The sequence below is a fragment of the Mugil cephalus genome, chromosome 10 (assembly GCF_022458985.1).
Source record: "Mugil cephalus isolate CIBA_MC_2020 chromosome 10, CIBA_Mcephalus_1.1, whole genome shotgun sequence".
NCBI lineage: Eukaryota > Metazoa > Chordata > Actinopteri > Mugiliformes > Mugilidae > Mugil > Mugil cephalus.
This window is the reverse complement of record NC_061779.1, coordinates 2,457,030-2,484,829: the sequence shown is the minus strand read 5'-3', so window position 1 is coordinate 2,484,829 and position 27,800 is coordinate 2,457,030. Positions and strand designations below refer to the sequence as shown.

The following is a 27,800-nucleotide window of genomic DNA, read 5'->3' as shown; positions in this document are numbered from 1 at the left end:
TTGACTGTTTGCCTATTCTGTTTGCCAGCTGCCCATGTCTCACCTCCTCAGTAGTAATCATCTTGTGAAGGAGAGTCAGGCCTCGTGTGGGTTTATCCCTCTCTCTTTTTTTTTTTTTTTTTCATACCACACTGTGACAGAAAATGTATGGAGCGAAGCATTTTGCAGCTCAGGCAGGGAAAAACAAACACACTCGTTCAGCAGAGAGGGACCTTGGCATGAGGCCGGGTTTTGTCTCGGGTGCCGAGTTCCTCTCTCAAGTCTCTCCTTTCAACTATTTTTCCTTTTCCCGCTAATCTGACCTGTATCTTAATCAAGTCCTCCTTGCATTGGATTTATAATGATCAAAGACGCCTTTAAATGTCCGTCCGCTACGTATTTTTCCTGAGGCTGTGCTGAAGCACATCTCCCATAGCTTTAATTACAGAGCAAACATCATGAGCTGTCTGCATAGGCTTTAACTTTGCCTGCTCGTCTCTCCATCAGTTATTCAAATATTTATTCTGATGCATCGCAGCCATTGACACAATGTTTTCGTTCGTGTGGGTCCAGAAATGTGTTTTGCACAAACATCTAACGTCATCGCTTTTGGAGCACTTTACATAATTAGTCACATATTTAATCTAGCATTTGGTTTGTTCTTTTTGTACATACAGACCCTGTCATGGCCGACGTCACCGTCACGTCACCGCATTAGCTTGAGACAAACAAAGTCTCGGTCAACCCGGAAAAGTTGAAGTTTTATCGCATACCAACCGCTGTCAGTCATAGACGACTTTCTCTGAACACGATTAAAAGAAAGGACTGAGCGAGACAATCATCGACAACTCTCTGTTTGCATCGCACACTTCAAATCAAGTCAGATTCAGTATTTCAGGGATGTCCAGGCAGAAGTTGCACTTACTGTGTTGCCCTCTACGGTGGTTCTACTTACTTCTTGTAATATCTTTGTTGGAGAGGCTTCACTTGATAAAGACAGATCAGACTTCGTCCCCTCTGTGTCCTCCTTTGGTCAAATGGTCCATCCAGTGAGTGAGAATATAGGGCTCAGTGATATAGTCCCATCAGTCAGTGTATTAGTATATTCTCTAAAATATGCGTTTTCGTCGTCCATTCTTGCTAAAACAGTCCGTTGAAATATGCTAACCGACGTTTAGAAGCTAAAGTGTTTGAGATCTTTAGCCTCCAGTTAAGCCCCAGCCCTCAAAAACATCAAACTGTTTACAAACACGTAATAAATAACATAATAATAATAATAACAACTGATTCCACACGGGGAAATTATTTTCCTGCGTTTGACCCATTCCTACACTCTTTTCTGCCGCGCCCGGGGAGCAATTTGAGGGTTAGGTGGTGGCTCGGGGCAGCTCAGCCACGGACATGGTGGAAAAGCGAAGCTGTGACCCTTCGGTCCCAAGGCTGCTTCTCTAATCACTGCTCCACAGCTCCTCAAAAAAATAAAATAACCATAGCCTCAGACAGTTGATTCAAATTAGAGGATCAGAGCCGAAGCTCTTCAGGCTGCTGTTGGTCCTGAGAGACTTTTCCTTCTCAGCCATTGTTCTCACATTCCTGCTGCACCGATGTGCGTGGACTGATCACGTCGTTATGAACTTTGCAGACGCACAATTCACGTTGACCCATGTCTTCAGTAAATTGGAAACACATTATGCATGCACAGACATCCTCATCACCATCATGACAATAAAACCTCACACATGAAGGATAATAACAGCCCATCCTCTGTGCGGTTCCCCCCCGTCCCCCCGTCGTCTTATTGTCTCCCCTGCTGTACTCATCTCGCCGCCATTAATCTTCCGACCATTGAATTGGAGCTCCTGACTCTATCACTCCTGTTATCGACTCCAGCCGCCCCTTATTTATGTTCCATTTTTCCCTTCCTCTCTCAGCCTTCTCTGCTGTGTTTCCATTGACCGGCGTGTAATTTCTCACATGAATAATGCAAGCAGTGAGACAAAAATAGTTGCGCTCCTCCATTCTCTTTGGCTGGGATTTGTTCTGCAATAGTTTAACCGAATGTGTTTGAGCTGATTTCTATTCAGCGATGCCGGCTACTTTGTTAAAAAAGGAATGGGGATTTGGTTGTAAAGGTACCGGCGCTCCCAAAGCCGCCTTATTACTGAAACGGACTAGGCCGACTGATTGTGAGATCAGGGTGCAGATTTATTCAACCTCTGAGCGCTCATGAGTACTGATCCAGGATCAGCGAGGTGGTTCCCAGGACAATCCTATTCATTAACTAACACCCAGAGCAGCCACACCAGCATATGGCTGTCTGCAGGCAAAAACATTACATTTCAGTCTGCAGTCTGTGTTTGTGACGGTGTTATACATACATTAGACCCGAGTCCCCCGGCTTTCGTGCGGCTGTTCCGCTTTGGGCTTATTGCAAAATATTCAAAATGATCTCAGCATACAGAAAACGAAGCGGCTCTGTAGGCAGATATTACACCTGCAGAGTAAGCTCACCGACTTTAATTTAAAGAGAGCAATGTCTCTGACTGTGGTAATTTGCTGTGTTATGAATATCGTGGCGGTAAATACATTGTACCGCACTGATCACATGCTGGTAGGAATTTAAAGTAATAAGGAGGGAAGCAAATTCGTGTGTGGATCCAAGGCCAGCGACTGACTCATGCTCCACATCTCCTTCTGCCTTCAGTTCCTGAATAGTAGCTATACTGTGTGTGTGTGTGTGTGTGTGTGTGTGTGTGTGTGTGTGTGTGTGTGTGTGTGTTGCGTTGCCATGGTGAGTATGTTGGGATTTACTGAATGGCCAGGTCTAGGTCATACCAAAGGCCTTTCTAAATAATCACCTTCTGTCTTGTAGAGCTCCTTTTCCCATGACACTTCTCCAAGGACGTGCATAAACGTGCTTTTAAATCCTGACAACACTCTCTCGCTGCCAATTCAATATTTTTTTTCTCCCAGTAAGGAGGCATATTGTCCTCTGAGGTGTAAAATAGAGAAATAAAAGAGATGCACAAAATATTTGTCTTTAAAAAAAAAACACACTTTCTACCCTCTTCTTCTCTCGTCTTCTTTCGGAGGATTCTTTAAACCACAGGTTTTCTAACTGTATCTTATGCTGCTTTCTGAACATTATGACCATCTTCCTACACATCCACGTTCCCCACAGCCAGACTGTGCAACGCCACTGTTTAATGTTAAAATCCTCCCTTGTAAAAATTGTAAATTGTAAAGATTGTGGTTGTGGAGCACTCACACACACACGTTGTCCAGTTAAAGTCTGATTAAGGCGTATACATGCTGGGGAAAATTGATTTCCATTCGCATTATCTGGGTGTCTTTTAGTCGGAGCAACGTGTTTACATGCACTTAAGTTGTCCGGTTAAAGTTGGATTAAGGCAATAATTCTTTTTTTTTTCTTTTTGCGTGCATGTAAACGTACTGACTATCACCTAGGGTCAATTTAGTCTGACCAGCATGTCTTTGCAGGTGGGAGGAAACTGGAGTACCTGGAGAAAACTCAACGCAGGCACAGGCAGAACATGCAAACTCAACCCACTCTCGCTGGGAGGCATCAGTGCTAACCACAGAGCCACTGTGCCGACCTGATCGGTGCATGTATTTCCACCCAAGAACCAAAATGTTAAGAACCGCGTTGATACGAAACAAATCCACTCACTCGCGTTTTCTTGATAGTTCTGTCGCCTTTCTTTCCGTTCAGGCGTTAAACTTAATCTTAGTTAGTTAGTTACTGCAGCAGCGTGGAGAGGTTGGTGTAATTGTTTCTGAGTGGCAGTGGAAAGCTTCGCTAAGCTCTTTGCCCGTGTTAATTTGCTTTGAGATACCACCGTGTTATTTATTTGAATAAAAACTAGCTGGCGCTCTTCTATTTTCCCCCTTATATCACCGGAGAATTGTGAGCTGTGAAAAATCCATCTCTTCAGCTGCAGTCACACCACATACGCGTCCACAGCGCTGGCGAGCGTGTGATCTTTAACAGAGCTTTGTGCAGCAGCTCTGAAACCAGGCAGACTCTGGTCGGAGGAGGAGGAGAAGGGATCCTGTAAGTCCACAATCCCTTCTGACATTCACTGCGCCTGAGGGATTTCTGAGGGCTAGACTGACACAGCACACCGTGCACGACTATCAGACTTGTCTCACCTTTTTCGTCTTTATTGCACCGCTGCTCGCATTTTGTTTGTTTGTCTTGTTTTGTTGCCACTCTTTGTCTTTCCATCTCTCGTCTTCATTTCCCGCCCGTCTCTTGTTTTGCTCCTGCTCCCTGCGGATCGGTCTTACAGCCAGTGGCATCTTGTCACATTGTTTGGAAATGTTTTGTCTGTCATATTCTTATCTGATGCAATGTGAGGCATGTGAATACGTAGTAGCCTTAAAACCATGCTGTAATTTACCGAGACGATGGGAACGTCAGAGCTTTTCTCTTGGTGATGGATCATTGTGACTGCCACGGAAAAATGGCGCTTTGCCTTTACCTTCATATATTCATTTAAACAATGAACAGATGTTGATTCAATGACAGTAGAGCGTGAGAAACACAAAGAATTTCCATAGGATCTAATATTCCTACTGCATATTTCTACTGCAGCTAACATGAACATAATATTGCAAATAATCTAATTATCCCACTCTACTTACAGCTGGGTGGTGTACAGGTTCATACTGAATACTGCTATTTTTTTGTTATGATATGAATTTTTAATATACCGGTGTATTTGATTACACAGCGTATTGAACGTTGCACCATGAGACGCTGTTTCAGATCGGAGCATTTTCAATGTAGCGCTTCTAAACACACATGGTGCGACTGTGTCACTGTGAGGATGGAAGATGAAGATGAAGATGGAAAGGTCTGAAAAATGAAGAAGCAGCAGAACGAGAAGACAAAAAAAGGCGTCGTGTCGGTTTAGAGTGATCAGACGTTCCCCAATTTCTGGGGACAGTCCCCATTTTGGATGACCCGTTGTCCAGCTAAAGGTGTCCCCAAAATTTCCCCAATTTTAGCTTTTTATAAATGATACAAAAAAAATTGCGCACATATTACAGTTATTATGTTAGCCGGTCACACTGCTATTGACATCACAGACATAGCAGTTTAAATATGTTTAAATATGTCAAAATAAATGAAACTGTAATTGTTCCTGTTTCTTCACTTCATCTTTTTTTTTTCATCTTCGAGCTATAAATAATCTTCGAGCAGTCAGTGCTAACACGGTGCCATGCAAACCTGTTTTACTACTAGTGTGGGATTATTCTACAATGTTTACTCATCATCACATTAAAATAGTTCAGTGCATTTATTCCTCTCTCAACAGTAGAAAATGTTGTGAACACGTGATTCTGCATGGGAAAAAAATACTGTGATACCGTCAGAATTTTGAAAAATATATGATATACATTTTTGATCAGCCCTAACTCTACTTATTAACTCACTTTTTCACAAAGACATTTGTGAAATCGGACGTCTCTCTCGCTGACGACCCCGTCCTCACAGATGCTGGTGCTTGTTTGTGTTAAATAAAGCAGATTAATTAAGCCCATTGGTATTCTGGGACACTGCTCCCAGCTGTTTTTCAGGGCAAAGGATCAGCAAGGTCATTCATTCGAGCTGCGCTGCGTGAGCGCGGGCAGCCTGCGAGGAATGAGCCGCGAGGCCGAGGCCGGCGTCCGGCGTCCGCTGAAGAGAAATGACTGGTGGGATGGATGGGTGACGGATAAGCCATCACTCAGTGCCTTTGAGATGAACAGCTCTGCCATGCACGCTCACGCCAGAAACAACTCATTTAGCCGTAATGAAGTGATGCTTTCCTTCTCTCTTTGTGGCGGCGATCCGTTGCTGAGATGCACCGAACATTAAAACCGAACAAAAATGGTTTAGGAACAACTCAAAAAAAATACGAAGAGCAGGGCAAGGTCCGGGTGGTCATAATGTTATGCCAGATCGGTGTAACTCTGTTATAGATAATCTCTCCTAAAAGTCTGAAAGGTAGTAAACAGTGTTGTAAAGCAGGCAGTCGCATCGGCGTGACCGATATTCCCTGTTTTACACAATGATTAATAGATAACACCATCTGACAAGTCCCACTTAGAATCAACTTTAATTATCAGTGAAACATAGTAACACAGTTCCGGGCCGCGCGCCAGAAACACTGGGCTCTGCTTTATGACTTAGAGAGTGTAACTGCAAAAATAATGAGCCTTGCGAAATGTTGCACGTATTTGTAGTGGCCTGTAAGTGATGACAACATGTTGTGGCCGCATAGAGTCAGTGCACGTTATATGAGGAAAGAGGCGGGCGCAGCTCGTGAAGGATGCGGCGCCGCCTCAGGCCGGCGGTGAGTCGACTGCACCGTTCAGCTTCGAGTCGATAAGCAGCAGCCTTGAATCGAGCTGAGGCAGCGTTTCAGACGAGCGTTGCCCACGTGTATTACAGCACAGAGTTTGTTCTTTCAGAGCAGCGTTTCTAAAAAAAAAACATTGTCTCTTTGAGTTACAATCGGTAACCGCAGAATACCGACTCATTTACCCACATGGATTGTCTTTAATCATCATTCAAACACATTACACCCGTCTGAATAGTGAAAACTGAGTGCGCTGGCGAGGAAACCGCACGGCAGGAACAAAAAGGACACAGAGTGTGTGCGGTTTTGCCACCAATCAAACAGTCTAAACTCCAAACTCTGCAGAGAGTCTCCACATCAACCATAAAGAAATACTGTCTGTTATCGATACTGGACCAAAACAGAGACCCAAAAACAGATGCTACTTGTTTTTTAGATTTACTAGACACATTTGGGTGTATTTACACAAAGTATCAGTATTGGAGTGGTATCAGCGATACCAGCCTGAATTATACTCGGTATCGGATCAGAAAGGAAACCGGTGATATCGAACATCACTATTCTCTATTGGTCGTAATCATTGTGAAATAGTCCAATGCAACTACGGAAGCCCTAAGTGGCCATACGTTCATACATATTATTTCCCCTGTTTTCTTAAGATCTCAAGTTATTTATCTTGAAACTTTGTTTCACCAAGATAATGAGATAAATCACTCGAAATCTTGAGAAAACAAAGCTAAACCTCCAGAAACATAATCGTTACCTAGAAAACATTAAAGCACAGAGCAAACAGCTCATCTTACAGTAGCCCTGTTACAGCATGACAGAACTCTCTCAAAGTAAATATATCGAGATCACAAGAAAACAAAATGAGAAAACGGAGCGTTTTCCCTGAGATGAATAACTCAAGATTTCAACAAAACAGGAAATTAACTCGTTTTCATGGGGAAAAAAATAAAAATATGTGAAAGCAAGGCCTCTTAGGGACTCCTGGATAAAAACTTTGCTAAAGGTAATAACCTGTATTTTGGGTGAACCTGTGGGAGTTTTAATACTTTCTGGAAATATATCAAAATATGTATTGAAGATGAGTTTACTATGTCGTCCTTTTGTTCTTCACTAAAGTCCTGAATTAGAAACTTGGATGTTGGAGTAAAATAGTGGCTTTATTGAAAGCTGTTAATGAGCACATTTTTATTTATTTATTTTATTATAATATCAGTAGTATTTATAAAGGGTTATCTCCTGAAGAATAATAAAAGCGACACAGCCTGGAAGCTTTTCAACAAAAATATCATTTAGTTGCAGATCCAGTTGTTCAAACCGCTCATAATTCAGTCAGCTTTGTTTTTTAATGACCGCTGAGCCCGGCCTCACGCTTCATGTGTGCTTCTTCTTCTTTCTCCGTTTCACGTGAGACACCAGCTGATGCAGTATGAATGCTTTGTCCTCCGCCGAGTCTCTCGGTGCTCGAACACATCAGGCACTTTCTACTCCTCCTCTCCGGCGGCAGACAGGAGGGGTGACTGCTGTCACATTCCTTCATCATTACCTTCCCTGTCCTCCTTCATCTCTCTCCCTTGGAAGTTAAAAACGTTATCAAAGGCTGTGCATCCGACAGCTCCGTGTCCGTCTTCCAGTCTAAAGATTTTCTTTTTCCTCTCCTGAATCGTCTGCAAACAGCAGCGCCTCCTCCAGCTTGTCTCGGTGGAGGAGCGCCTATTTTTTTTCATCTCTGCTAAATGGAGGATGCTAAAAGCTCTGCGACTCGTGTTCCTCCTCAAGGAGCCCTGCAGCCTTCTAAGTCCTGGTTGCTTGTGGGACCTGCCGTCCCTTTCTCCTCTGCCCTGCCGGTCACAGCGCAGCATTAACATAAGCATCGCCCTCTGCAGACTACAGAGAAAGAGCCCCGCGGTGCTCTGGCCGGAGCACCGGGCTTAAGTCCTATAGATCAGTGGGAGAGTTCAGGCTCCCCCCGAGAGGAGATCTGGGCCGGCGGGGCAGGGTGGATGGCTGGAGCGAGTTGGACATTAGGGACTTAGCCGACCAAATGCTGGATTAGGAGGAGTAAGCGGTGACAAGAAAATTCCACATGGTATTAAAAGTGGCCGTCTGAAGAAATGACCCTGTGTTTCCTTGGTGCCTCACGTGTTTGGGTTTCTCAGCTGTGTGTCATGCTCGCTGTAGTAAATGACGCTGAATGTTTCCTTCAGGCAGAAAAAATATTTATATCCTCTGACAATTCAGTGTTGTGCTGGGGAACTTTTAGACCACATGTAGCACCCACCTAGACCAGACCAGACCAAAGCAATGACACATGAGCAGGATGGAACAACAGCATCCGGCCTCCAAATTCACTAGTATCTGTAGGATGATCCACCATGTCCATTCTCTGATGACTCACAGCTGCTTTGGAGACCTACACAGTATTAGGCGTGTGGTCATAATATTATTATCCCTGATTGATGTATGTTAATTGTGTATCTCATGGACTAAAGAGTCAGATTACCTCTGTAATGGATGAATTGATTCATGTCTGGCTGCACAGATGAATGGATAACGTCAGCCTTCAGCCACTGAGACGTAAAACCACAACTCGTTTGTCTCTCCCTTTCAGCGGCGTCGCTCTGCAGCGACTGACTTTGAGACTAAAGAGGACTAAGTGCATTCTTGTTGTTGTGCTGTGTTTTCTCAAGGATGACGAGGCGATCACGGGAGGGGCTGACGGCAAAGACCAGACCCACATCCGCAGGTTCCTCAGTCAGCACCACAAGAAATTACCATGGAAACCAGAGGTAATGCAAATCACTTCCTCTCATCATTTATTTTTCTCTCCTTAAAATCCTTTCTTCCAGCGTTCAAACACGTTCATTATATCGAGGTTCCTTGGTATTTGTGTAATTAATCTGCTGAAACCAAGACAAGGCCAGTGACACACACAGCCGACTTCCACCAGCGATTAATCTTTGTCCAAACTTTTTTTTTTATTAATGACACTTTTGAGAAATACAATCTAGCCGCAGATGTCTCACTTTCCTTTTCTTTCAGTTGTCCTTTTCCTTTTCAAGAGCGAGTCAGATAGAGGAACCAGCCATTATACGCGCCTATTATCGAAAGAAGGGACTGTACCTCGCGGTTATTATGATAAACGATTGTGCGCGGAGGATGATGATGTTTAATCCGAAACCATTAGCGGGTTATATTTAAAAGCACCTGTGAGTGAAGATTACAAGTCGCCGCGATTCGTTTCTATTTTCCGTCTCGCTCGCTGATGTAGTCTGAGCGGCCGCCGTAACAAAAGGAGCAGCAGACAGGCCAATTAAGTGGTGGATTAGTGATAAGGGAAGCGGCTGTAGATTTGTAACCTGTTCGGTATAGTTTAATTAAAGGGCTGCGTGTGTATGTGTGTGTGTCCGTGGGCCCTAATCTGGAAAATCTGATTTATTAGTCATCGCCAAATGCCTCTTTTAACCATCTCTGCAGAACACTGGGCAACAACAGAGAATTCACTCATGCATGAGACGGATAGTAGTGAATAATAGTAGCAGCATCATTTCATTTTTTCTCCATCATTCGTTGCAGAGTTCTTGTTGCACCCACAGAGCTTTGTACTTATGCAGTGATGCCGTCTGCACAAGGCGATGAACGCAGACAATGTCGCAGCACCTGTGGTTTTATTTTGGCGGACGCTTCCTGTCGGCCAGTCTCGAGCATTTCCCTTCATGCCCTCTCCCAAACGACACAGGGCATCAGATGCAGAATCGTCCGTTAAGGCGTAATAACCCTGAAACGCGTTCACAAACGCGCGTTCTGAATCCATTTCATCCTGCCGCCACCGCCACGTCGCAGTACGTGACCAACATTATTATGTCGGCTTTGTGAGATGACACATGTGCATGATATGGGTTTGTTTGTTTTCCAGCCTGGCTTGCCCTAGAAACATCTGTTGCATGAATATTGAGGGGCCTGTGTCTAAATGCGGCTGATGCTTTTGGCATAATTTAAAACGGTTGCTCGTTAGAAAATGAGAAGTAACATTGCTATGAAACAGCCGAGCTAGGACGACAGCCAAACAAGCTATCTGAATCTGAACTAATTGCACAAATGTAAATGGATTGCGGAGCTCGGCGAGAGCGAAGCGCTTTATTATGAGCTTCTTTTATTTTTTCCCCCTCATGTTTTGTGTTTGATCATTTTGTCTGCGAAAACTCTAGGAGTCGCTGAAGGCTTTTGCACTCAAAGACGTGTACATGGTTTCATTGACCTAACATATTCTCTTATTTATGCAGCGGATTGGAAAAGAGGAAAGCATCCTCAAAAGGGACATGAATTTTGCAACATCTGCGCCCACTATATCTTGACATTAGGCTCATTTTTGATGATTTCCAGCCCACACATAAAGCGACGTGTCATTTGGTTTCTAAATATTCTGCAGATCCAGCGTATTTCCATCCCAATAACCCATCTCTATCAAACTCGCATCCTCTCTTATCTCAGCCGAGTTCGTCAGAAAACCACGGAGAGCAGCGGCTTTCTTCCCTCTGCTTCCCTCACCAGCTATCTGTCCTAATTACCAGCGTTCGCTTGTTTTCTCGGTGCACAGCCAAAATGGTAGAGGTCTGAGGGGCCACTGGGCTGGCGCTGTCAGGGGCCTAGGCTCCGCGTGGTGGAGGTAGAGCGGTGCCATATGGCGCCTGTCGCAGACTGGCAGAGGTTACGCCGAGTCGTCATCGAAGCCACAAGTGCGAAAAATGTTGTGCGCAAACAAAAATGAGAGTGTGCCGACTTTCCTCCTTACATCTGTACATGGAGTGGAGACAGACTGGAGACAGAGGACGGAGTGGCTCTGCCCCGTGTCGGCTGCAGCAGGTCCAGTGAATGATGAGCTCATCCAGAGGTCACGGTGGATTAGCATGGACACACAGCTGTCCGTCAAGGACACCAGCACGTCATGGACACTGATGTTGGGTCGGAGATGAGACAGTAACAGGCGGTTTGTGCTGATCCAGAAGCTACACCAATAGAGGGTATGATTGTGATGTCACAGCAAGCGAAGTCGCCATGGTAATGGCCACTGAGTGGCAAAAAGTGACAGATGAACATGGAGATTAGCAGCATTAGTTTGAATCACAGGCTTTAATAGCGTCTTAATTGTAAAATTAAGTTAAGAAAAGGTGAAGAGCTGCTCTGTGATTGACTCAACCAGCAGATTTGAAAAGCAGTCAGTCTTCTGTGTTCATGTTTTTGCCACTCAGGGGGGCGTGGCCCCGGGTGGTAGAGACGTCAGTGCATACCATCTGTAGCACAGACCCCTACGTAGACCCGAGCAGCATCAGAATGATTGGTCCACTTGGTTGTTGTGTGTTTCCACTTCATTATTTCCGGCTGCTTCTCCATCTCCGACATTTTCAAACTGATTGTTCTGGATCCATTAAGATAGAACACGCGGAGGAACGGTGAACTGAGGAGTTCTGGAGATACAAACACTCGTCACACACTTCATCAAACGTTTCAGTCGTCATTGTTGAGCAGGAAGCACAAACAAAAATGATGCCGAATGGCAATAAACACACAACACCGACTAGTGTTTGGGTGGAGTTGTTACAGAGCGAGACAGACTCTAAAAGATGAACCACGTTTGAAGAGTCAAGTCATTTTCTGCGACGCTGACAGATGGATCTGATGGATCCAGAGAGAATTAGAGCCACATTTTATTTAGTCAGGAGTTTAAAGGGTTTAGAGACACTCAACTCATCGAACACTGTGATATCACCGAAGATTTAATATTAGTTTTATACATTAATGTTACGACCCGACAGGGCAGAAAATGTCTAGGGGAACACAAGGAGGTAACAATTGAGGTAAAAGGAGAAAACAAACCAAAGAAGCCAACCAAGGACCGTCTGCAATCGCAGGGATTTATTTACAATATACAATAAACCAAGAAGAAGCCTGTTCAGACACCACAATGCCGGCCAGAAACAAACACGCTGCACACGCTGGCTGCAGGATCACTCTCCCCATGACGCACCCAGGTAGGAGCTTTATAGAATACAGCTGGCAATCAGCTAATCAGCTGATTGAGGTGGAGGGGGGGAAGGCGGTACCTGAAATGAGAACAAAAAGACAAGGCCACACACACACACTGGCCCGTAACAATTAAAAGTCACAGCAACTTGAATTTAATCACATTTACAGATTTATCATTATATCCAAGCCTCGATTCAACAGGACAGAAAACTGGTAGTTTTACCAGTCGTAGGAAGCAGAGGAAGATACTGAGGCACCACACAGACACATGACTCACTGGGGTCGTCACAACCGTCTCCTCGCACAAAAACACACAAGACGGGAGGACGAGTTAGATTTTTTTTTCCCGCTCCTTTGTGCCCCAGTAACGTGAGGTGAGGATGCAAGATCCCACTGCGTTAATTTCTACATGAAACAGAAACTGCTCAGACCTTCTACTCCATCTCGCGTTCGCCCCCCTCACCCACCCCACCACCACCTTCATGTTGCATCTTCAGCATAACTGAGTATTGTTGGACAGATGGCCGATTAAACACACTCTCATTACAGTACATGATGAGGCTGGGAATCGAGATCATATAAAACTTCCTTTTCCTCTTTGTTAGATGCTTCTTTTTTCATCTCTGCATATAATTTTGTACCTTTTAGCCCCTGTAGCAGCTACATGTATGTACCACTGGGTGGAATGATCAAAGATTTATATAGTTCACAGCATTTTCTACTGGTTGACAGAGGAATTAATGCAATTAATGATTGACTACGGATGGACTATGTTACTGTGATGATGAGTAAATATTGTAATAATCCCACACTAGTAGTAAAACATGTTTGCATGGCCCCGTGTTAGCACTGACTACTGATGTGGAAATCTGGGGACGTTTACAGGTCAGAGATAAATGTTATCAAGATGAAATGAAACAGGGACAATAACGGTTTCATGTACTTTGACATATTTATTCATATTTAAACATATTTAAACTGCTCTGTCTGTAATGTCAATAGCAGCCTGACTAGCTACCGTAATAACCGTAATATATGCGCAACTTTTTTTTGTATCATTCATAAAAAGCTAAAATTGGGTGAAATTTCGGGGACACCTTTAGCTGGAGAACAGGTCATCCAAAACGGGCACTGTCCCCAAAAATCAGGTACAGAAATCAAGCCTAAACAACCAGCATGACACCTTTTGTCAGCACAAGTCTTCTCGTTCTGCCTCTTCTTCATTTTTCGGACCTTTCCATCTTCACCACGTATCACAGTGACACAGTTACATTGAAAATGGTCTGGTCTGAAACAGCGTTCTGAATCAAATGCCGCCTATAAATCCTGATGTATCTCATGAAGTGGCAGTATGTGATTCAATTCTTACATTTAAACTGCAGTGGGATGCTACGGCGTATCAACAGTGAGCTTTAATGTTGTGTCCCCTCGGGGATCCAGCAGAGCGCCAGTTCACCGTATATACCCCAGCGTGCCTTCGCCAGGAACATCTTCTCCCACTTCTCCCGTCCAGCAGGGATTTACAGTGTCAGTTGGTGCGAGCGCTCGTCAGCGGGTGCACCGAGCAGCCATTTGTCAGCGCCTCGCTGCCAGCGGGAACGCAGAAGGCTGCACCAGATTTTGCGAAAGGCAGATAGCCTCCCCGGAGGAGAGAGGATGAGGATAAAGCAGGAGAAAAAAAAGGAAAAAAAAGTGAAAGTGTGACCAGATGGATGAGAGAGAGGAGATATTGGAGAGCAGTGTAGACAGAGATATGCTAAGACTGACAGGAGTGTGGGTATGTGCAGGAAACGTGTGGTCTGAGGAGGAAGATAGGGCCGATAGGATCAGTCTCGTGTGGAGCACTATCTCTACTCTCTTTTAGTTTAAATGTCTCTGTCAGTCACTTGTTTTATTTCCTCTCTCCTGCACACCTGATTTTTTCCCCGCCACATTTTTTTTTTCTTACCTCACTCTTCAGTTTTGACACAGCATTAATTGCTTGTCTCTGTCTCGGCTCTTAATGGCAGTCAGAGTTTTGTCGCTGTGACAGCTTGTTTTTTTCATTGCTTTGGTCTCGCTGTGTCATCCGACTTCTACTCCTGGAGAAAAGCCTGCCCGTACTTTATCCCGAAAAAGCCCCTTGATTAACCCGATGGCAGCGAGCTGTCCAGAACCAGAGGCATCAATCCTCTCCGACTTTCAAGTTTTTTGTCTTTTTTCCGTTTCCGAGGATGGAGGTGGATGCTAACTGTCTGTCTGTTTGTTTTCTGAACTTTTAGCCCTAGTTTTTCTCTAGATAGAATTCTCCTTTTCCATTCACCATTATCAGATGTTTTTTCGTGGAGGAACGACGAAATGAGCATATGACAACCACATTTTAGGAGAAATTGATGATAAATCCAATGTGCACGTGGCACATTTGTTGGGAAACATGAGAGATGAGAAGGATTGTTATAATAAACTGAAGAAATTCAGTGGCTGAGCCATAAAGTTCATAAGAAAACACTGCAAAAGGTTTTGATAATATGCATTTGTGTTTTATAATTTATTATATGTTGTAACATTCTGTCTGGTGTCTAGGTTAGTGGCCTAAGGTCCAAAAGTTTCCCACCTGAACATTGTATTGACACAAGATGCTTTAAATGTTATTAACTTCTCCTGTCAGTGGTCATAATGTTGTGGCTGATCAGTGTGATATATATGTACAGTTACATGACAATTTAAATGATAAAAAAAAAAGCATGCTTATATCTTAAAGTGAGTGAATTAAACACGTGTGTCTCTTCCTGATGTTCTGTATGTGCAGATTGTTTTCGGTGTCAGTATCTTAGAGAGGAATCTTTTAAGGAAGCGCACGTTTTAGGAACAAGCCAGAACACGGAAATAAACTATTTATATAGTTCTATAATTAGGATGCCTATAATTCTGCCTTCTTTTCTTTTTAAATACTGGCCTTCTCTGACCTATATATTGTACTTCTGCTTCCTGTGAAACTAAACGCTCTGAGAAGTGCAAAAAAAAAAAATCAAGCCCACCGTTAAAATACAAAATGACTCTTTAGACAAGTGACAGCTGGCGCACATTTTAATGTATTCCTGACCAAACATTCAAACAGAGAAGAGAATCAGAAAACCTGCTTGAACCAGACATCTGAGTATCTCTGGTTTTTGTTTTAGAACAAAAACACGCGTCAGTAAATGAGAACACAAGAAGAGAGAAGAGAGCAGGAACAACAGCAGCAGCATCTGTGTCACCAGAAATCTATATCATGGTATTTTGAGAATAATCTGACGGTATCACGGGATATTACGGTATTTTTTTTTTTTTTCATGCATAATCACGTGTTCACAACATTTTCTACCGGTTGACAGATGAAATAATGCAGCAGATTGACTGAGGATAGACTATTTTACAGTGATGATGAGTAAATATTGTAGAATAATCCCACACTAGTAGTAAAACATGTTTACTTACAGCTCAGAAATAAAATACATAAAAAAGAAATTAAATGTTATCAAGATGAAGAAACAGGGACAATTATGGTTTAATTTATTTTGACATGTTTATTCATATTTAAACATATTTAAACTGTTATGTCTGTGATGTCAATAGCAGCGTGACCAGCTACCGTAATAACTGTAGTCACATTTTTTTTTTCTCATTCACAAAAAGCTGAAATTGGGGACATTTTTCAAGGACAGGTTGAGTGGGTAATCCAAAATGGGGACTCTCCCTAGAAATCAGGGATGTCTGGTCACCTTTTTTGGCTTCTTGTTCTCTTTTTTCAGACCTTCCCATCTTCACAGTGACACAGTTGCACCATTTAAGCGCTGCATTGAAAATAGTCCGGTCTGAAACAGTGTCTCGCGGCGCAGCGTTCTGACGTAATCTGTTCTGTGTAATCACACCATTGTGCCGGTATAACATAACGGGAAAAAATAATGGTAGTCTGTAATCATCTATGTGACTGCACCACATAGATGCTCACCCAAATAAATAAATAAATAAATGCAAAGGTTTCATTGCTATAGGCCTCGAAAGCTTTGCTCCAAAACCAGGAATGAGAAGGTTAGACCAAAAAAAAAAAACAATGAGTTAGAAAGAGACAACGTGGTGGAGTGACAGCCGACAGCTGAGCTCAGGGAGGGTAAAGACGGAGGGTGGAGGGGGGGGGGGGGGGAGGCTGACAGTGGTTGTCAGCGTGCCAGGCAGAGATGGAGGGATGTGGAGGCAGAAATAGAGAAGTCAGTGGCAACGTAAAACAACATTAGGGAGAGTGGGACGGCTTTGAGAAGTCAAATGGCACGACAGCAGCGAGGCGGGGGCCAAACCTGCTGAACGAGCCGAGGGTTAAACAGACGAGTGAGTTCAAGTTTGAAAAGGTGAGAGGAAAAAGGAAAAAAAAATAAATCTGTGTTACCTGACTCCATACCCCCCCCCCAGCAGAAAGTTACAGCCTGTGGCCTCTACACAGTGATATATGTGTGTGTGTGTGTGAATAATTAGAGACTTTTAAAGCTGCCTGCTTATTGCCATTTGCAAAGGGGAGAGGGGGGCAAAAAGGTTTGCTTTTAAAACCCACAGGAAATCTATTAAAAGCTTTACATAAGGCATATTTACACAGGGACTAGCCCCGTCTGTTAAATCCTTCTAACCTCTCCATGGCTCTGTTCCTCTCTCTACCAGACGTTCTGGCTGATCTTTCTGGTTTTCCCCTGATTTCATTCTGTTGACCTCTCCGTCTCTTTCCTTTCACTGTTTTAAATGTGAATCAGTCATACTCCGCCAGAGAGAGAGAGCGTTTATCAGATATGTGAATGTCAGGAATCCCGCCGCGTCCGGGGGAGATATGTTTGCGAAACAAAAAAAAAGAAACGGAAACGGTCTCATGGTTAATTCATGAGCCGTAATTGCCGTTCTGCTGTCAGCGAGACGGACGCTCGGCCGACCGAACAAAGTCAGGGAGAGAAATGAGAAACGAGAACGACTGTGTGATAGTGACGGAGCACGACAACCTCCATCAGAGCCTCTCTCCTCACGGATGCCGAGCACCTGAAAGACCCCCCTGTCTCAGCCGCCTTGATAAAAGGACATGATTTGTGGATGTGCTTTATTTATTTTTTTTTAATTTATTTTGCAGAATAAGACCAAAGTGTTGAATCTTTTGCTTTTATCCGACCAAGTGAAACGTCCCGGCGTTTGGTGAGAGCCGTCTCTCTGCCCGGGCTCTCTGTGATGTTCTAAATGCCCATGGCGGCATTACAGTGGCTGCCTGCTGGGACTGCTGTCACGCATTAGAGGATCCTGTAATGCATGTAGAATATATGGCCTTCATACAGTTTTTGATCATCCGGTGTGAAGAGTTGGCGTTTGCAGGTCTTTTAATCACGGCGACAACCTCCTGAGGCTGCAGATTAGGCTGTGGAAGTGTGTGTCACCGTGCATCTGAACGTATGGAAATGAAGCTGAGGATTATTGTGTAGGTCGTCAGAGAATGGTCTAATAACACTATGTAGTTATTGGGGGGGGCTTTGAGTCCTATGGGTGGAGGTGAGGGTCCTTGATCAGTTTAGGAGCTGGTGAATTTGTGCTTTTGAGGTTTTTTTGAGTTTTTTGAGTGTCATTGCTATGGGGGTGGGGGGTTCCTGGTCTGGTCTAGGTGGATGCTACATGTCTCACACCACTTCCACACTGAAAATAGTGCCTTTCCGCAGGATTTTCTGACCAGGATCGACCCGCCTTGGTTTATCGCTAATGGGCTTTCAGACCGCCACCAGTTGTGGGTTTGACCTCCCACTGCCAGAGCTGAGGGCTTGTGTTTTTTTCCTCCCTCTTATACGTCATCGCGTTTAAGAACACTGCTGGACCATTGACTGTTTATACTATGGACAAACCCATCGTGTCATCACCCGTTGGGTTCTGAACCTCAAAAATTAAGCCTTAAGTGGGCGGAGCTTGTGGTCGCCATGTTGGATGAGCTTTACTTCACCCACTCTCGTTGTGTTGGACATTGAGCCCTGCCCACCCAACTCTCCGCTACCTGTTAGCTCAGGCTACCACCTGTCACTCAAAGTGGGAACGCCCTTAATTATGCAAAATTTTAACCTTAATAATAAAAAAAAATTATTAAGTTAAAAAATTGTCATGAATAGTGATTTGCTCTCCTTTGGAGCCTCAAGTGGTCACTTGATCAACAGCAATGTTTTGCACTTCCACATGGGTCGTCGTTGCTGTTTTGTGCAATATTAAACACAGTATATTAACACATGCAGGTCACATCAGAATTCCCCCGATCGGTGGGATTTCCCGAGCGTGACATAGGGCTAATTCACGTACGCTCTTCCATTAACGATTCTGTAGCTACACATTTGACTTGTTTGATTGATTGAAAGAAATGGAGGAGAAAAAAAAAGTGTGTGCCCTCCAGAGAAAAGCCTCAGGGAGATCAACGGGAAGACTGATCTAATGGGAGTGGACCCAAACTTTAATCTGTTTTGATCTGAGTGAGTAGCTCTCACAGCTCTGGAGCTTCCACAGTGACAAAATCAGACTGAGACGGGCAGGTACATCAATGTGTAATTTAGCGGGATGCCTTTCACGCTGTAGACGAGCTGAGCCACTAAACTCCTGTGCAGCCCTTTAAAAAGACCTGTGACAACCCGGGACAACGCAGGATTTTTGTGCATTGTGGGGCTTTAGCGACGTCCACATGAATGAATGAATGAATGAATGAATGAATGAATGAATGAATGAATGCCAAAAGTTTCCCAACTGTCACAAGATGCTCAATGTTTTAATATTTAAGGTTAGTTTTTGACCTAAAGCTCAGCGTTTCCAAAATGGTTTGACACACAAGACCCATTTAAGAGGCGTCATTTCTTGTGTATGAGCAGTGTGTGTGTGTGTGTGTGTGTGTGTGTGTGTGTGTGTGTGTGTGTGTGTGTGTGTGTGTGTCTGGAAGCCATCTCCCAGGGCAGACTGGTTTCACCATCTGTCCTTGCTGTGTCCTGTGATTTCCCTGTGTAATTCAGACAAATGTCAGACTATAGGCAGGGGATGAGCTCTGACAAACTGCTCCAGACATGCTCAGTTCACACTCCCCCCATGACGCCCGCGACGATGCGCTGTGCTGTGTCGCCTTCTTCGGTTATTTGGGACAGTGACAACATGTGAAACTTAGTTTGGATTTTACAGTTTGGTGGAGAGATGTGCACCAGAACTTACATATTCAACAATTCAAGAAGCAGCGGAAGAACTGCCGCACATGCCGTGTTGTATAACTGAGGCTCTTATCAGTGTGTGCACTAACCTGGTGCGTCATTGTGTGTTTGCAGTATAAGGGCCAGGCCAACCTCCACGTGTTTGAGGACTGGTGCGGCTCCTCTATAGCCCAACTCAGGAAGAACCTGCACTTCCCTCTCTACCCTCACGTAAGTATGGCAGTGTTTGAATTCAGCATTTCTAAATAAACTAAATATCTGTGCCTCACCACAAGAAACTTTTAAACGAGTTCTCAGCTTAAGAAAGTGTCTTTCTTTCTTTCTTTTTTTATTTGCACTGAATTTCCTGTCCTTTTACCGGCAGAATTTATAACTTTCTAAGCTGTTGCGTGCGGAGGTGTTCAGTGCATGTGCAAATGAATGCCTGTCAACAGATTTCTAAACCTGCACGGCTGAATCAGTGAATCATTGTCACTGCAGCGTCTCTCCTGATAAAGACAGAAAACACTCATCACGGCCTCCATTCACAGTCTGCTACTTTCCTGTCAGAAGCACGTTAGAAGACTAAAAAGGTCACGGGGACAATAAACTGATAAACAGCTGTTAATAGTGTCGAGTTATTAGCCTTTTCATTCTTCTTATTCTTCGCCTGTGGCAAGGACAAATGTGGAGACATTATTCCAGGGGTCTTCAAACTTTTTCAGGCCAAGGACCCAAACTGATGGAGAGATTAAGTAGGGACCCCCACCTACTATATGTGTCCTATATTAAACTCAGCCTAGTGCTGTGTATAAATATACATTATTATAATATTAAGCTCTCCCTTGTCCGTTTACTAAAATATGTTGGATTCATGTTAATGTGTAATTTAAATTTAAATTTAGATTTTGCGACTCCCCTGCAGTATCTCCGTGGTCCCCTTAGGGGTCACAGACCTCCTGTTGGAGACCTGTGCATTATTCGATTTGAACTAGCACCATAAGACTGGCCAGTTTGTTTTTATGTTTGATGAGTCGCTGTGTCTAAGAGTGTAAAATTGTTTGGGAGCGTGCGTGCTTGCATGTTGTATGAGGTTCAGTTACTGCAAATTTGCAATTGTTTTGTTGTTTTTGTGTCATATCTTTTATTTCATTTATTTAAAATTTTATTTGTTGGTGTATTTCTGTTAACTCTATGCATTATTAATGCAATGAAATGTGATTTTTAACAAGGAAAGCAGGTAGTTGTTCATTTTAAGAAAGACTTTTTTTCTTCTATGTTGCTCTACAACAAATCAAAAGTGTTTCTTATCCGATCACTCGTTTAATTGCTGGAATAATTGACAGCTCTACGGACAACACTGGTCTACATGCATTAAACTAGTTTTGGGTTTATACCAGTGTTTAAATGTGTGTTCACGATTTATTCTCCCAACCTATTTGAATTATGTTGTATGATATTGTTCCATAGGTTTTTAACATAGGTGTCACTGATGTAAATTGTTCACCAATTCAAAGTGGTGATGAGGTATTAAAAAATATTGAGAAAGTCTTCAAAACTCTTATCTATTTAAGCTTATCTTAGCTTCATGAGTTGGTTTGACGTCTTAACATTTGAAAAAGGCTGGACGTTAAACATGCACTGAGCTGGTCTCATGCTTGGTATCACAGTAAGAGGACTGAGGCCACACGGCTGCTTCTCTCAGTGAGTTGCATGGTTATATGTAAGATGAGGATTCACCACTTAAACGAGTGAGGCAGAGGTTAGACTTGTGCTTCTCTTGCTTTTGTGCTTTTCTGACACGCGCTGTTAGGTTGTCTTTGTTTAGGCCGCCGCCAGCGTTCCATATCACGATTACATTATTTTTCCCCCTTTCTTGCTGCAGACGAGAACGACAGTGAAGAAGCTGGCAGTGGCTCCGAAGTGGAAGAACTATGGCCTGAGAATATTTGGCTTCCTTCACCCTTACAGAGATGGTAACCAGCTCATTATATTACTGAGCCCCTGATCCAAGGCTGAGGGCCTTGGAGCATGTGTCCTTTATAAGAGTAGACAATTTCCACAGCACTTTTAATCTAAGCGTAGCTACCCACTAATAGTGCATATTCACATTTTTCTTTTTCTTTTTTTTCCCCCCTTTTCCATCAGGGCTGACTGCCAGAAGTCTCACAGCTAAATCTCATTGCAGTCCCCTAATGCTTGTACCCTCAAGCCTAGTTGCTATGGGAACTGAAAAGCCTTAATGCCCAAGTGCCCTTACACAAATTGCAGAATATGAAGTTATTAATTAGATTACTGCTCATTTGGGTCTCTCATGTCTATTCCGCTGGTGGTATGGCTCTCTCCAGCTAACGGTTTAAAGGTCAGACCGTCTTGTTGGCCACAGTCTGAGCTCTAACAAGCACCCTTCACCTTTAACATATATTTAGACTATAAATCTTGAGCAGATTCAGACAGTTAATGTAGTGCATGTGGTCTGTCACCATTCACAAATGTATCCATGATACGTTATAATTCCACTTCCGTTTCAATCTGCTGGAGGTAGAAATACTAATGTGTGACACGGTGCATCTATCTTTAAGATCACAGCAGCAGCTATGATGAAAGATGTGTTGAAAAGTGTTTTATTTTACTTAAGTGGCCACGTGTGTTCATCACCTACTCATTCATGATATAATGCTGCTGGCATGGTTTCATAAATAGGTGATAAAGTCCCGTCATGTTAATATATACACTTAAATGCAGTGTTTTTACTCAGCTGTAACGTGTTAGGGACATAGACTGTATATAAATATGGAAGGTGCGTCCCCACTTCCTTGCATATTTTGCTGGGAGTTATGGGCGGAGCCAAGAGTCTGCAGAGTGGGGCCACACAGAGCCACAATATCAGTGCTCCACCCACACTTCCTCCAGACTCACTCACTTTTTCTTTGAATTACTACGCTCTGCTCTAGCTCCACCAGTTACATTTATACACTGTACTAACACACATGCTATAACTAACTAAAGAGAAACAAACAAAAAAAATCATCCCATCCGCTAACATGGAGGGGGTGGAGCCTATGACCTATACTGCAACCAATCGCCAGGGGGAGCTCTACTTGCTTGGAGTCTAGAGTGTAATTGGCTGTTTTTGAGAAGTTTTGGTTTTACTTTTATATTTCATCTTAAAACAGTTTATATTGTTGTCTTATTTGGTGTCACTCTTTCCAGCACAACCTCACCTGTGTCATTTTACCATAATTTTTTCATTCTGACAAACTGTATTAACACATTGGACCTAAAACCACACTAAAACCATAAAATCTGAGTCTGATAAAGCTAGTATTTTCTCTGTGAAAACAAGGTTTAGCAAACCCATTTTTATAACTTAGAATGCAAATCTAAAGTTTAAATTTTAAATTATGTACATGTGATGACTTATGTACAAACGACAAAGTGGTTTATTTCCATTAAAATGGTGGAAATGCATTACGCATTTTTGTACAACAATTTACAACCATTTACAAAACTATTGCTTTTGAGCATTTGAAGCTGGCTAGCGATCTCAACTTGTTAGCATTTTGCTTTTCACCGTTTCTCCTGACACGAGACAACATGAGGGCAATAATCAGGAAAAAGTGTGGCATACACTATTTATAACAAGCCTAGTTTTACTTGACTTATCAACACAACACAGGAAACTGGTGTATAGCTTAAAGTTGAAACGGAGACTCAGTGCCGCTGCGTCTTGTTGCTACGTCGTCTTAAATCGGTCATGTGATCTGGATGCACTGGCTTGGCACCAAGTTCTTGAAGATATATTTACCCAGGTCTTTAAGTGGAAGTGATTTTACATGATGGACCCACAGTGTGTAATATTTAAGATGTTTCTGTTTCTGTTTCTGTCCCTACGGTGGTGCCCGACTGACCGTGAAAGTGGTAACATTAGAGATAGAGTAAGAAATTAAACCTCAAGTTTTCATTTTCATCCAAACAGTTACCGAATGTCTTTTTCTTACTGTTGCCAGAGGCGTGGCCATCACATTTTTTACAACCAAAGTCATGCCCTATCTGACTATAATGAGATTATCTGGATCATACATATCCACTTCCACTAACGCACACTTTGATCCTGTTTTTCCCCCTGCAGGTGATTTCCAGTTCTCGGTATCATCTGATGATAACTCTGAGTTCTGGCTGAGTCCGGATGAGAACCCCCTCAACGCCAGACTGCTGGTCTATGTAGGACAGGTAAACACCGCGCTGCTGCTGCTGCTGCATGCCTACCGCAGGGTTGTATAATGTCTGAATCACGTACACAGTCCCTCCATTTGAAAGGACTTCTTTAGATTCACGCTAAATTCACTAAGTACACGTTTCCAAGACTGTGACTCTCGTCCCTGGTTTAATTAAAATTGCTTAGCAACAGGATTTCACTGCAGGAGGAATCTGAATCACCTGGGACCTAAATAGTTTCTAACCTCTCAATGTCATGACTTGAGTAGCAGAAACGCTGTGTATAATATATACCTTGGGGAAACTTTTTTTCTCTTTACATTACAACATGTGCACGGAAGTCAAACCCTCATTATTACACTACGCTGTGTTATCTGATAAGGTAGTCAGGGACGAGGTGACTCATACCTGCTGTGAATCGCGAATCTCATGGATTCGCTATAAAAAAAATGTGTCAGGTCTGACATGGAAAAGTGTTCCTCTCGAGACGTATCCATGAATGAGGTTGATGTGACGTAAATGCAGAGGCGGCTGTTGTTGGACGAAGCGTTTTACCGGGTCCTGACCAGTCAACAGCGCAGGTTTTTTCCCATTCTGCCGGCAAGAGGACGAACAACGAGGAGCGCTTTGACCTTGTTCGTCTCCAGTAATCCCATGCTCACCTCATGTCACCGTCCTAACCCTCAGGCTATCACTCACCCCCAGCACTCGGCTCAGACTACAGGAGACCTAAATCCTCCTGTAGAACCTCCTATGAAAAATCGTTTTCCTTTTCCATCTATCCTTGAAGTCCCCTCTGCTCCCGAAATGAATAGAAGTCAAGCCGAGGCGCCGCCGCCTCCGCTAATAAAGTTTCCCCGGTGAAACCCTCTGAAAGATTTAAGAAGGGGACGGACGCACGAGGTGGCACAATGTTTGAACTGCTCCATCAGAGAGCTCGGAGCAAATATGTGTTAAGAGCAAAAGGTCCGCCCGTGGTGCCATCTGTATTCCGACAGGATGCGAGATGTCGCCGGGTTCCATGGGAGAGATTAATTAGCCGGCAGCGAATATTGATGTGACATTTAGCGGTGGAGGAATATCATCTTGGTAATGGCAGAGGAGCAGTGCGGTGGCCAGGGATCATTCATTCTGCCCGCCGGCAGACAGGCAGGCAGGCCTTCCCTGTCCTCAGAGTTACATTGTGTTTCACCATGAAAAATCTCCTCTCCACTTAAGTACACGGCCCGCCTCTATATCCGGGAGTCTAGGCAGGGGAAAAAAAATGGTTAACCTCTTATCATTCCAGCCTGTTTAGGACAAAGTAAACTGAGTTCTGTTCATGAACGTTTTGCAGCTCGTTCATGGTCTTCGTCTCTTTTTAAAGACAAGACTCTGAAGTTTCTATCACAAGCGTCAGAATCGCTCTAAGTGGTTTTGTCCTTGTGTAATCAAAGTTGGAACACAGGTAAAAAAAATAAAAAGTGATTGGGTTCAACTGGAAAGAATGTGTTGGTTGAATCTTATAATGACTTTTATCAAAGAAATCAGAAGAAATTTACTGATGTTAAAGGTTAAGAACATAAACATTTACTCTTAATGGAAGTGATTTTTCATAAAGAGGAACTGTTAAATCTTTATTTCCGTGTACATTTCTGAGTTATTATATAAGTAAATACATGTCCTTGAACATCATCAATGTTGCAGCATAGACCAGTGTTACAGACTCTTACTAATCTGATGAACTGGATTACTGCCAAGTCTGATTTTAAGACTTTCAGTTCCAAAAAAGAAAGTGTAAAACTTTCTCTTCCCACTATTAGGGAGATTAAAGTCTCTCTAATAACCCGGAGCTGTTAGATGAGATCATTACAAGTCATTTATCTTTTCTTTTTTCCTTTTTTTTTATATTAGCAGATTAATGATATAAAAATTAGAAGGGTATATGATAATATAACCATCCGTCTGCTGGAGTATTATTAAACACGCATTTACTGCTGTCTCTTGCTGGAACCAAAGACAAGGGGAAAAAAATTATTTGGACAAAAGATATGGGTTGTTTTTTCTCTCCGAATGCTGATACGTGCAAGAACAAACAATAAGTTCATTCAGTGAGAGCTACAGACGACTGATTAGGCTACGAATTATTTAAACAATCAGTCAAATGTGACATTGTAGTGTAATGTTTGTGTAGATGTGCATTCAATGACCTCCAGCCTTATTCAAAACACCTCTTAATGCGATAGATATGACACCACTGCTACAGAAACAATCAGCATCACATGGACACACGATAAAAGCAGCAGAAACATGTTGTAAATATATCTACATCTGATATAGATCAGAGAGTTCTCCTCGTGTACACACTGTCCCCGGCTGGGTCAGGCTAACTAGCCTGTGCGGCCTTTCCTCACAATAATCCAACTTTTCTTACAAAGTCCGCTGTGAAAATGTCTTTCAAAGAAGATCTGCAACTGAATCAATAGAGGGTATGCGCTGATGTCACTACCACAGTGTGGCAAAAACATGAGGAAATGTAGCAGTAAATACAGAGAGACCAGGAAATATGTGGATTATCAGATCAAATTAAGGACAATTGGACTTGACAATGATTAATTTACGAACTAATAAATAACAAATGGTCCACGAACATTGATGTGTGGCCAGAAATCAGTTCTTCTGATATTTATATGGATAAATATTTATATGAATTTCAAGACTAGGAAAATACTATACTGGTACTAAAGTATGACCTTCAGGTACTTTATACAACACAGCTTCAATGACTTGGTACTAAACAACGTCCTTATTCGGAAGTGGATCAGTTTCAAGTCAGTTTTAGGTCATTTCAGTTATAATAAATGTAGCTAAATAAAAGATGCTAACGCTAAGAGCTTTACTGAGAAGTAACGTTATCCATAAAATACTGTAGCGTTAAAAAGATGACGAGGAGTGATCACAAATATTCACTGTATTGTTTTATTGTTATTTATTGCTGGAACTCAAATAGTTACTACAACAAAACAACAACATCCATAAACTTAACTTAAGGTACGACTTCATCGTAAAAATACAGCACAAATTAATATTAGCTGACAGTAAATGTGAACCACAACACCAGGTTTCTGAGCCTGGATCATACATTTACTTCTCTTTTCTTTGGCAAAAATATAGAAATGTAAAATATATCTCTGACTGCTTTTCAAATCTGTTGATTCAGTCAATCACACAACAGCTCTTCACATTTTTTTCATTTAGTTTTAAAGTTTAGACGCTATTAAAGCCCATGATTCAAACTAATCTCTATGTTTAACTGTCACTTTTTGCCACTCGGTGGCCGTAACCACGGAGACTTCCTGCTGCCGTGACGTCGTGGGTTCAAAGCGTTACCAGGGACGATTTGCTTGTGCGGCTCGCAACAGATGAACATGAATCTGTATCTTGGTTTAAATGATCGTCCAATCAGGGGACAGGAAAACGCTGAGGCTACGGTATGTGTCTCAGGCTTGTGAAGGCTCAGGCGGATTTCTTTGACTCCAGCAGCACATGATGGCTGAATTATGATTGGATAAAAGCTCTAACGCGAGACAGATAGTGAACCAGCTATATATGGAATCCGCCTTTACACATTTAGAGTTTCCGTGACATTTCCATGGAGACCCCTCTCAGCATTTTGCTTTCAAAAGGCCTGCACCTAATGTGAGTGATATTTTCCACCAGGACACCTTCATGAAATTATGACGTCATCCGGGGAGACTCATTTCAGTCTCTTGCGCACATGTTACGGAAAAACGTGTGGTCCTCACGCAGCAAAAATCAACTTTGAGCCAGGCTCAGGCTCGGTGCCTCACGTACCGGCTCGCTCGGGTCAGTTTGCTGGAGCAGAGTTGGAGTGAGGAGAAGAGGAGAGTGATCTAATAAGAGCTAATAATAAGAACACTCTCCTGGTTCCTGCTGGGACATTATCTGTGCGCATACAAATGGTCTTAATGTGAGTGAGGATCATCCATTGTCCCGTCTTGGCATTAATCATATTTTTTTT

General features: G+C 43.0%; 1 protein-coding gene across 1 annotated transcript in view; it reads left to right on the top strand.

Moving 5' to 3' along the window:
- Nucleotides 1-27,800, top strand: part of b4galnt4a (beta-1,4-N-acetyl-galactosaminyl transferase 4a) — a 168,598-nt gene that overhangs the window by 81,431 nt on the left and 59,367 nt on the right. Inside the window, exons 3-6 of the mRNA XM_047596454.1 lie at nt 9,047-9,145; nt 19,697-19,792; nt 21,447-21,537; nt 23,694-23,794. Coding sequence (XP_047452410.1) covers nt 9,047-9,145; nt 19,697-19,792; nt 21,447-21,537; nt 23,694-23,794 — 387 coding nt within the window. The remainder of the gene's footprint in view (nt 1-9,046; nt 9,146-19,696; nt 19,793-21,446; nt 21,538-23,693; nt 23,795-27,800) is intronic.